This window comes from Echinops telfairi, unplaced genomic scaffold, assembly GCF_000313985.2.
Source record: "Echinops telfairi isolate 266 unplaced genomic scaffold, ASM31398v2 ScPeMD7_18;HRSCAF=68, whole genome shotgun sequence".
Taxonomy (NCBI): domain Eukaryota; kingdom Metazoa; phylum Chordata; class Mammalia; order Afrosoricida; family Tenrecidae; genus Echinops; species Echinops telfairi.
The window spans coordinates 8,071,044-8,082,646 of record NW_022103915.1 but is presented as its reverse complement, the minus strand read 5'-3'; the positions used below and the strand labels follow the sequence as shown (position 1 = coordinate 8,082,646).

Below are 11,603 nucleotides of genomic sequence, written 5' to 3'. Positions count from 1 at the left end.
TGGAGCGTGTCTGAACACGGGGCAGAATTTTAAAAACCTATAGGATTTTGTTGAGAACTCCAAAGTTCAACTAATGCCCTATTTTAGGGTGAAAACAATTATAATCTAAAATGATGCACAGCATCCATGAGCAGTTTTCCTCTCATAGTAATTTGCAGTAGTGTCACTGACTACAACAGATATCGAAGGTTTACATTTCTAACGAGAAATAACAGCAGATTGAATATTCTCTTCCCTATCACAAGTGAAGACCCGCGTTGGGTGGGCTTTCACTTTCCTCCAAGAAACAGCAGTCTGCCAACGTTTTGAAATAAAATGTTTGCCCTAACAATTCTCTGTAGAACTTGAAATTAAAATAAGGATTGGAATCTGAATTTAGAGACTTAAAAAAATAAAATAACAACAAACATAATACTAAAAGGAAAGACCGAGGTGTACTTCGGGGTCTTCTGACAAAACCAACGGTGAGAACAGAGACCAGGCGAGGCCCGAACGAGACGATGTGCTAGACTGGAGGCGAGCCGGCGCTCGCGTTGAGGGCTGCCACACTGGCACCGCACGGACTGCACACTTCCTTCTCTGACGGAAAACAGGCTACGTGTCCAGCTACCCCACGGGCGTGTACGCTTTGGGTTAGTTTTGTTTTTCTCATGTCTCCTTTGTGTTTGGTGTTCAAGTTTAAGGAAGAAGAGTCCGCTTTCTTTTGTGTAGCATATACGTCTTTCCACTTTATGGACGAGATCTTTAGAAATGGACGTGAGCGCCTCCTCTGGCAGCAGCGTCTGCCTCCGCAGAAGGTGAGTGGGGCGAGTCTGTGGGGGAAACGTTGGGGGGGTGGGGGTGGGGGAGGGAGACACGGGATCCTCCTGCCGGCCGGACCGCCTTCTGCCATGCCACCATTCCACAAGGTCCTGCTCCACACGAGGACCACGGTGAAGACAGACCGGTGCAAGCCTCCGCCCCCCCCCACCCCCTCCCCAGCGGAGTTACCTGCTGCTGCTCCAGCTCCCGCGGGGCGACTCATCAAGGGTCGGGCAGATCTGAAGTATCCACTATGACTTTAATAAAAATGGTGTCATCTTTTATATACGTCCCGTTCTCCAGGACAGTCTGCGCCACAAAGACCGGGCAGCCCGACGCGATGTTCATCTCGCCCGTGGGTTTCTTGAAGCTGCTGCTGTTGGGGTCAGGCTTGAATGCGTCTCCCAGGTGGCGCCGCGAGGACCCCTGGTCCATCAGCATGAGTGTCACTTTCTGCTTGAAGGGCCAGGGGAGCAGGGCGTCGTATTCTCCGCGCATGATGACAAAGAACAGCGACAGGTGCGTCCCCTTGCCCATGCCGTCCCCGTTCAGGTAGACCCGGGCGCACATCTTGTAGCCGAAGTAGCCCGTGTAGAAGGGCTGGCTGTACAGCGACAGGGTCTTGCCCATGACAGCCTCCTGCTTCCGACGCTTGTAGTCTCGGATCTTCCAGATGAGCACGCCGTTGTAGCTGGCTGTCTCCAGGACCTGGAAGCGCAGGTCCATGTCGGCCAGCCGGATGTCGTGGACGCTCAGCATCTGGTCGTGCCGGCTCAGCTGGGACTCCAGCAGGCCTGTGGGCAGGGCGGGTATGTCATCGGGCCAGCTTGGGCCTGCAGGCTCGCTGTAGCCATGGTGGGTGGGTGGGGGGCAGGGTGACTGAGGGGCTCCTCCTGCCCCCAGACCCACCCACGGGAAGTTCCCCCTCCTGCCTCTCTGTGGGAGTGGGGTGAAGCTCACTCCCCGACGCCTGGGGCCTCCCGGGCAGTGTGCAGGAGAGCCTCGCCCAGCACAGGCCCTGCTGCCACGGCAGGAGCTGCACTCAGGGGCCAGTCTCCGCCCACAGCCCCCACCCCCACCCCGTGCCTCCTCGCAGCCCCGTGGTTTGCTCACCCGCGTTGCGCGCAGCCTGGCCTGCACTCTTGTCCACGCTCTCCAGCTCCGTGACGCGGTTCTGCAGAGACTCCACGCTGCTCTTCATGCTGTCCGCCTCCTCCCAGTTTTGCCGAAAGGGACGGATCTCTTTGTCCAGCTCTTTCAGCTTCTCCGCTTGGCTGTCGATGACTCGCTGCCCGAGAGCCAAAGGAGAGCGGAAGCACAGTCAGAACCCAGCCGGTGATGCTCTCGGCTGCCCCGAGCTGTCCCCGTCCAGGCGGAGCCCAGCACTGCCGCCTGCCCGCCCGCCTGGGCACTGCGACCCCAGGTGCTGCTAGATGTCCAGAGCCCACTACCTGTCCTCACACTCCTGTCAGCCCTCCTTGGTCTTTCCAGAGCTCACGGCCATCTGTCGTCCCCTGGGCATCTCGGGAGACCAGCGGGGGAGGTCTCCTCAAGGACCACCAGTCTAAGTGCACTGGCCTCCCAGGCCCGGCCCTCCCTGACCCACTGGGGGAGGAGAAGGAGCAAGTACTTCCTCCCGAGCCCCAGGCTGCCCGACCAGGAGGGAAGCCACCCATATGCCTGCTCCGAAGGGTTGCTGGCAGAGACTAGCCCGCTGGGGAGGGAGGAGACAGAGAGGCAGGGCCACCTTCAGTAACAGGGCGGACAAATTAACTCCCACTAGTGAGAGACGGGTGAAGGGGGCCCTGCCCAGCAGTGGGGGCTGGTGGGAGACCACAGGCTCCATGAGCTAACCCCTCCCCGCTTTGGACTCTTGTTTTTACCCCGGGAGCTTTTGCCACCTTGGCGGGCTGCTAACAGCAGAAAGCCCAGTGGTGTGGGTTCGTGGCTTCTCAGGTGAAGTGGGGGTGAGGCAGAAGAGCCTGCAGAGAGCTAGCGTCTAACTAGAGCCTTCTCTGGGCAGGGCTGTTTGCTGCCGCAGTGGGATTTTATTTTTAAATACAGACAGCCAGAGGCGGATTTAATTACTTCACAAAGTCTATTTTCTGGACGACAATGCTAGCAATATTAATGAAAGTACAGACCACAATGTGTCTTTAATGAACCCTGGTCCCCTGCGCACCCCCCCCACCCCCCTCACGGTATCTCTCACACGCTGAGCACAAACGCTGGAAATGGCGCTGAAACGGATGCTAACAGAGCTGCAAGTGACTGAGGGGAAGGCAATAAACGAGGGTCTGGTCCGTAGGCTTGTAGCTTAGTGGGTCAACCGCTGGACCAAAGTCTAAGGGCCACCTACAACAAGCCACGCAGGACCCGCACCCTCAGAGCTGTTCTTCCTTCAAGCCAAGGGGCCTGGGGCCCAATGTGTCCTCTGGGCAGCGGATGCTCTAAGGTCCAGCTGATCACATAGGCAGCTCCATGGTGACTGTGTTGTCTAAGTGAGGGTTCCTGGGCTGACAGGCTGTTTGCCCCACCCCACCCCCCTGAGCCAGCACACACCAGCCTGTCTCTGTGCAAGACACACACACACACACACACACACACACACAGATGGGGCCCAACCAAAGTGCTCAGAAGGTGTTTCCAGACAAGCCAGGGGAATGCACTGCTTTTATAGGGGCCCCTCTCTGCACACGGCAGCCTCTCTCCGAGCAGAGAGCAGGTGGCTATCGAGCGTTCTCTGCACGCACAGCACTCTCCTGCCTGAAGAGTGAGCTGCACTCAGCCTCTAAGTCTTTCTACCCAAACAAGACTCAGATGGATGTGTGGGTGACTGTGGGGTGCTCACTACACACATAAATCCAGTCACAAGGCCTTGCTTTCTGAAGCCCATCTGCTAGTCTCAGGCCCTGTGCCCTTCAAGGCTTACACTGGCACGCCCGGGGCCACCCCTGGAAGCCCTTATGCAAATCGGAGCTGTGCAGGTGGTGGCCGCCGCCCTCAGGGCCAGGGCTGTCTTCCCGTCTCAGCTCTGCACTGTGCAGACCCCTGGCTACAGGAATGGTCACACACATCCGTTCTTAATGGTTACAGGAGGGGAATCCAGCTACTACCTAGGCTTGTCTTTTTAATTAAGAAGTACAGGGTGGCTACAACAGAAAATATTAAAACTATTAAGAAATATTAAAACTATTAAGAAATATTAAAAATATTAAGAAGCAGCCACAGATACAAATGCACTCACACCTCCTTCAGAGGGTACCCCATCCTGCCCTGTCCCAGGCTGCCAGGCACCCTGTACCCCACATATGCTCCTCCCAGCCTCCAAGGCTCAGAGCCCGCTGCCGAGTCAGACAAGGGGTGAAGTGGCCTCAAGAGAGTGACCTGTGCTGGCTGGGGTGCCCTGAGGACAGTGGGGCCAGGCCAGCTTTTGTGGAGTCCTAGCATTTACATGGACCCCTGGACTCCAAGAGGTCCAGGCTGGCGAGGGGAGGAGACTGGAATAGGGGACTCCAAGTGGGCAAGCAAGGGGGCCGACTTGACTGTGGACCGCGTGACCGGGCACCTAAGGTTTCGTGGACGTGGTGCACTGCTCATGCTGAGTCTCCTGGGAGGCTGGGGGGAGGCAGCTGTGAGAGGGGCAAGTCCGACAAACAGTCTGCTATGGGGAGCACCCGGGGAGGAAGCCAAGCAGCACCTCCCACCCCCCAGGAGCGTGCCTCACAGCCAGGATCTCCCTCGTCCAGTCACGTGTGGCCGGCCCCACAGCAACATTCCAGATGAGCCTACAGCTCACCCTTCCTGAACCCCAAGTTGGAGGGGCTCCCTGCAAGCCCTATCCTCAACCATGGAACTACCTTGCTGAGACCCTCAGCCGGTCCTATGCCTGGGGAAACCCGGGGCCCAGCAGGGTCCATCTCTTTAAAGCAAGGCCTCTGTTCCTCCACAAGTCCAGGGGCACTGGCCCCGGCTGTCTCCACCAAGTCCTCACGTCTCAGCTCAAGAGACTCAGGTTCCCCCTTTCTTTATGACTTGTGTCTCTGGTTTATTCAGTCACCTAAGTTTGACAGTATAAACCGTACCTAATAGAGCGGGTGAGGAACTTTTCGGGTTGAACCGGGGAACCGGGAACAGAAAGGGGTGTAAAATCTTGGAGGGTCAGGCCAACAGGCCTCTGCCAGTGTCTTTGCTACCACTGGCCTCACTGTCTCACTGGGCCTCGGCATTCCCACCACCCCTCGGAGCCCAGGTCAAATCCAGCAGCTGGACTGCTCCATGCACTGCAGGTGAGGAGGCCACGCAGGCTGGACCGGGCCCTGGCCAGTGTGACCGACAGCCGGGCCAGGCCCCCCGCGCCACCGATGGGCTTGATTCAACACTAGTGACTTGCACCTTTTCTAACGCGATCTTCGCTGCACTCGGCTTTCTCCTTCTCTGGGTAACCACGGAGCGTGCCACCAAAGGCACTCTCCCAGAGCACCCTGCGATTCCAGGGGTTCAGACCATACCGACGTCAGAACAGGCGTGGGTGATGGCACAGTGTTCACCTAACAAGGAAGACTCCCCTCCCGGTAACTCAGGGACCCCAACGACGACAGAGTACCTCCTGCACTGAGACTGTTCCCTCGGCACCAGGGACTCCTGCAGCCATGCATGCAGAATGCCCACAAGAAACCTCACAGGTAGACTCCTGGTGTGCGCACCCGGAAGTCCCCCAGCTACAGGAACGCGAGGGTGTGACGGGGCCTGTTCTGACGGATGAAATGAGCTGCGGCATGTGTACCAGGTCTGCTCAGCGGTCATTTCTTACAGGCACAGGGCACGTGTGTGCTTTCTCGGAGGTGCGTTTGCATGGGAGGAAGACAGAGACGGGCTTTCTGCTCCTGCAGTCACACCGGGGCTGCTCTGGCCTTGTTCCGCAGGGCTGCTAGGAGTCAGAACAGAATCCAGAGGCAGGGCTGGTTTGGGGTGTGCGATCGCCAGGGAGCCCCGGCAGTATGCGGGACTGCTAACGGTAAGGGCAGCAGCTCAGGAGAGAGCCGAGGCTGTCAGCTGCCATAAACATCGACAACCGTTGCTATGATCGTGGCTGATGGCAGTGGGCGGGGTGGGTCAGACGGCTTTGGTGAAGTAAAGTAACAGTAATGCATTGTATTAGATGCACATTCTCTTTTCGCTAAAAGCACGACCCCTCTGTGTTGTTACAAGCACACACTGTTCATTTGGTTTTTTTACAACTGCATGTTTGAAAAAGAAAAAACAGCTGGCAAGCTTGTGAGAGTATCTCGGGAGAGCACAGTGATAGAAGGTGTGCGATACACGTGTTATCTGCATGATGGTGTATGCCTGTCACACGGGTGTCATCGGTGATGCCATGTATGTAACGTGTGTCACCTGTGTGGTGGCATGCATGTCACATGCATGTTATCTGCGTGGTGGCATGTGCATTATACTGGTGTTATCTGCATAATGGCACGCGTACCAACTGAAAACTTGGAAGGAACCATCTGTCTGCCTATCCCGAGGAGTGCAGCTGGACACAGCACCACCCCCCACGGGCACACGGAACCCCCCAGCAGTCACGAATGCGACCACATCTCCGAAACTCAGTTTCACATCTTCTCCCAGCGACAGAGGGCCCTCGGCCTGGAGGGGCTGGGGGAGGGGGGGAGGTGTGGTCCCCACCCAGCCCACCTCTTTGTGCACCCACTCAAAGAGCCTCTCTCCTCCATGGCCAAAGCAAAGAAGCAGAGCTGCCTCTGGACTTAGGGGAGTGGGAGCATCAGCTCCTCCCCCTGGGCCCTGCCGGGGCATCTTACCTGCAAGTGAAGGATTTTGGATTCGTTATTTCGCAGCATTTCCTTTTGCCGCTCGATCTCGATCTCAAAGCTGCAGATCTGGTTGTGCAGACTTTGAATGCTCTTGTTTTTCTCCACGCTCTCATTCTGCAGCAAGGACACCTGGGAAAGAACGGTCCATTATGCTGGGAAGGCAGGATGCTGGTTCATCAGCCCAGTTACAATGTTACAATGGCCAGGCCGACGGTCCACAGCAAAGGCCGCTACGCATTCACAGAAGGAGCAGTTGCTGGAGAAATGATGAGTGCCCCAGGAATGCTGCAGGGACCCCCTTGACCTGCTTCTCAGACCCTCTCCCAGGACTCAAGGGGCAGCAGGCCCGGTAGCTAAGGGATCTTCAGGGTGGAGGGAGGGAAAGGGCGTCTTTAAGTTCTACTGGCAACAACGCAAATGCTCTAAGGGCTGCTTCCAAACCTACCAGGAAATGGACTAAGTAGCGTCTCACACCTGTCCACAAATAAATGTGTGCATACACACCTGACCAAGGGATAGCACAAACCACCCCTGCATGGACGCACCCCAGCAGGCTCCAGTTTAGTCTGTGAGTCACAATCCGCTCAAGCACCTATCTCCTGCTCCCTCCGAAAAAGGCCGGGCACATGGCACAGCAAGACACCTAGTGAGGAGAAGCAGCAGCCCAGGTGGCAGCTCATGCTCAGGTGCCGGCGACCAAATCCCTCAAGTGTCTGTAACACCCTGAACGCCCACACTACACCCTTCACCTGAAACGCTCACCTCAGGCCCCCACCTGTTGCACCTGCGCCATGGCATTCACCTGTGACGCCCAAGACACAGATTCACAGGTGACACTCGCGCCAACCGAAAGGAAGAGCCTGCTGAGTGGTGCTTTCAAGTCCACAGTCCACACGGCCTGGGAGACCTCAGGGCTGCAGGTGCTGTGACCCGGGCATCTTGGGACAGGCTACTGTGAAAAAGAACTGATTCCAGATGTTTCCCAGAGACGGGCCGTTTCCCTGCCTGACTCTTGTTCCTAAGCAGACAGCACCCTGGCTGCTCACGCCTGGGGCTTTCAAACAAGTAGGGTTCAAAGGAAGATGGATTTCCCAGGTCTCGTGGGTAAAGATGACTCACTTTTCTAGGGCTTCATTCAGCAAAGAAAGAGCTTGAGACCTAACACCCCATGCTTCAGAGGTCCACCTGCTCTCTGCAGAAAGAGTGTGGGTGTGTCAGAGAGGCACAGGATTCTCAGACTGGATGCTCACACAGGTACCACACCTGCCCACTCTTCTGACCAACACCTCCCTGGTGTCAACAAAAACAGTGGCCATTTTTTCGGGCAACAAATCAAGTCCTGAGAATTCGCAGAGTGCTTCCCGTAACTGTGAACACAGAGCAGGCCAGCTGTGGGAAACCCCACAGCGTCTCCTCTTCAGGGACAGTTTTCACAAGGGAACACTGCTCCTGGCTGTGCAAGGTGGGCCCGCCTGTGAGACAGACGTCTCATGAGCAGGAAGCTGACAGGCAGATGTGACTTGGGCTAGCAGTGTCACCATTACACTGGGTCCAGCTCCCAAGAGCCTCCTCACCGGAACCATTCTCACTCAGGCCTCCAGGTGCAGACACGTTGCGTTTCCCTTTGACTTAGGAGTCCCCAGAACACACGGGCAGTTCCTGTCATGATTTCACAACACTGCAGCATCCTTTGGTATAGCCACGAATGCTACACTCCTTCTCGCTGAGCCAAGTCCTCGTTCTGTTCCCATCCCAGAGGAGCAAAGCAACACAGGGCCTAGGGCAACACTTCTCTGATCTCCACCCGAGGGCACGAAGGATCGCCCTTCTGGCCCAGTTCCCCAGGAGACCAGCTGGAGGACCAACAATTCTCATCAACACAAACCAGCACACACCGAGCCAACATGGGGGGCCATGCACCGAGGGGCGCCCCCAGAGAGAGGAACCCTTGAGCAATACCCTAGAGGGCCCATATTTCCAGTATTTCCAAGGCGCCGTGTCTACACACTCCGGCCATTTCCACCGAGCGTGGGGCAGCGAGAGGTTAGATACAGGTGGGCTTCGCGGAGGAGAAGCGGTGTGGACGTGTGCAAGGCCGCCTACCCTTGGGCGCCGTGGGTCCCGCTGGGGTGTGCACTGAGGCCGGTCACTCACCCTGGGTGTTGCAGGTGCTCAGGAGATGAACGAACACCCCTCAGGAGACCGGCCAGACGAGACGCTCGGCCCATGGCCGAGCCCTGGAGGACCATCTCCCACTGTGTACTCCTGGCTGGACCGCAACCTGCCAGCCAGCAGGTGCCCAAGGAAGGCAGGTTGGCTGTTTCATGAGCAGCCCGGCACCCAGGGAGACAGAAGGCCCCGAGGCCTCGGCCTGGGAGCTTCCAAAGGCAAAGCCATGATTACCTCCAAAGAGGTAATGGGGGTGGGGTGGGGGTGGGTACTGGTCAAGTGTCAGTGAGCAAGTTGAGCTCATCTTGAGAGTCCTTCTCCTTGATTCACCTGACACAGGGTCTATTTTACTGTCCAAAAAAGTCTTCTTTTGTCTGCATGACAAGCATGCCAACCTTTCAAATTCCTTCTCCACCTAAGCTTAAGCATTGATAGAAAGCAACTCTTTCACGGCAGATTCGATGAAAAACTACCAATGAAATACTCTGTGTTCAACACCTACTAGGCCTGCCTCTCTCAGGTGGACTGCAGTTTGGAATAGCCGGGGCTGACTATCCAAGTAAGACCTTCCAACTCTTTCCAGATCTTCAGGAAACACAGGCGAGCCCTCCCACCAGAGGGCTCTGCCCCGCCAGCTCGGGGTCCCCACTGCCACAAGTTCCTGCTGCGTCCTTGTTCGCCAGTGAACCGTCTTTACTTCTGAATGAGCCACAGAGGGGCAGCGACACAACTGCTCCTCCCAGCAGGTCCCCACGGCACCAACACCTTGCTCAGGGGAAGCAGGGCCCATGGAGCTGGGCTGCTGAGCAAGCTCACGGAGAGACCTATTGCAGAAGGGAGGTGACGAGCTCTGGGGAGCAAGCCGTGAAGAAAGGCTGGCTGGGGGTCCTGCTCTGAGAGCCTGGGAGGAGACAGTAACAGCTAGGGACCAGGATGCGTGTCCTCTGTCTCTTAAGGCAGACAAGGAACCAGCTTCCTTCTAGCCAGGAGCCTAGCAAACCCGTGTCCGAGAGTCAACGTTAGGGTCAGGGAGGGCTGTGCCGTCTGTGATAGCTCAATTCTGCTGCTGCTGCTACCACTGCCGCCAACTCACAGTCGTGTCAATGCAGCCCAGAGCAAGTGTGTGCACCACATACAGACATGGGGCGGGCATTGGTGGCAGGGTATGTATGTGTGCTTGAGTGTGTACACATGCTCAGACACAGACATGGGATGGGCAGTGGCATGTATGTGTGAGTGAGTTGAGCACACGTTAGTGTCATCACAGAAACAGATGGGGTGGGTGGTGGTGTGGGTGCATGAGTGTGTGTCTGTGTGCACGTGTGTGCTAGTGGGACTGCTCACAGAAAAGCAATTGTATTCTAGGCCAGCACAAACATGACCACACCAGGGTTGGTGTTTTTAGGTCTATATACTTACTTGGCAAGTCACACAAAAAGAATAAAAACACACAAACGACAAAGCAGAAAGAAAAAGACAAAGAACATTTATAAGCTCGGGATCATACAAGGAGAATGTGTTTTCTGACAGCCTTCTGATGCATTTCTTTTATCTATAAACCATTATTAACTATAGAAAAGCTTTTCTTTAAATAATTTGAATTCATTGTTACAGTTACGTCTACATAATTTGGGGATTATGATCTAAGTATACATACATGTATATTGAAACTCATTACACAGATACACATAGGCACACACACACAGAAAAGTCATGTTAACAAGTGTGTGTGTGTGTGTGTGTGTGTGTGTGTGTGTACACTTCTCTCTCCAATCCCGATCTATCTATATAAAAGTTGGGATTATGACCTAAATAGAAACACACAGAGAGAGGAAAGTGGACAGTTGGGGTCCATCTGAGGAGGCCTTGGAAGACAGGTCTGGTGGTCTGCTTGTGTCACACTGGCCACGGAAAACCCTGAGGAGGACAGAGGCGGTGTCTCGACACTGCCCCGTCACCATGACATGACGCTTGGGGCCACGGCAACTGGCGGTGTTTGTGTGTGGTGTGGTGGTGTGGTGTGTGTGGTAGGGTGTGTCGGGTGTGGCAGGGTATGTGTATATGTGTGTGGTGTGTGTGTGTATGTGTGGGTAGGTGTGTAGGCGGGCATGCATACATGTATCGTAAGAAGTCCCACCTTCTTCTCCAGGGAATTACTCCACTCCTTCAGTAAGTTCACGTGCTGCACCGCGGAGCTGGCCTCGTGCACTTTGATCTGCTGGTTTGTTCCCTGTGAGGACAAAGAGGCAAAGTATGAAGCCAACGCCCTCCCAGCCCCCTTAGAGAAAAGCACCGACAGACTAATGATGGCGCTGGTGCCTGCTCTGCCCCAGGAGCCGCTACCTCCTGTCCCCCCATCAGCGCGTGCTGGTCGGGAGCACGAAGGCCGAAGCGCCCCGCTGCTGTCAGCTCAGCCCTCGCAGCCCATTAAGAGCCCACTCGAGGGAGATCATCCGCTGCAGCTCAGATGCCCATCGTGCCTGCACTTCCCTGCGAGTCCTGCTCTTGACCCTTGGTGGAAAACATTTAGCTATCTGCAGTTACCCAGGAGGGGCGGTGAAAGGAGGGGTCAAGGCAATTTACTAAGACTACTAACGTGCTGGCTCAAACAGGCTCCCCCACTCCCCACTCGGGCGTGCCCGGGAAGTTACATACAAAACACAGAAAATCTACAGAGTACATAAGATGCAGATCAACTGGGGCGTCGGCGGTGACCACTCGACAGACACCGTGCTCCGTTGGCTTAAGGAGATGACTGGTACGCAAGGAGAATTGTTGGGTCACCGGAAGTGGAAAAGC

The 11,603-nt window shown here is 55.8% G+C and overlaps 1 protein-coding gene across 5 annotated transcripts in view; it reads right to left on the bottom strand.

Annotated features, from left to right (window-relative positions):
* Positions 1–125: 125 nt before the first annotated feature.
* TRAF3 (TNF receptor associated factor 3) overlaps positions 126–11,603 on the bottom strand; it is a 74,473-nt gene continuing 62,995 nt past the window's right edge. For 4 of the 5 annotated variants that reach the window (XM_045288180.1, XM_045288183.1, XM_045288182.1 and 1 more), the window contains 4 exons: positions 10,942–11,034; positions 6,624–6,764; positions 1,915–2,089; positions 126–1,595 (listed from right to left, as the gene is read on the bottom strand). In XM_045288180.1, coding sequence (XP_045144115.1) covers positions 1,024–1,595; positions 1,915–2,089; positions 6,624–6,764; positions 10,942–11,034 — 981 coding nt within the window. In that variant the 3' untranslated portion in view covers positions 126–1,023. The remainder of the gene's footprint in view (positions 1,596–1,914; positions 2,090–6,623; positions 6,765–10,941; positions 11,035–11,603) is intronic. The other variant, XM_045288181.1, reaches the window with a different exon arrangement.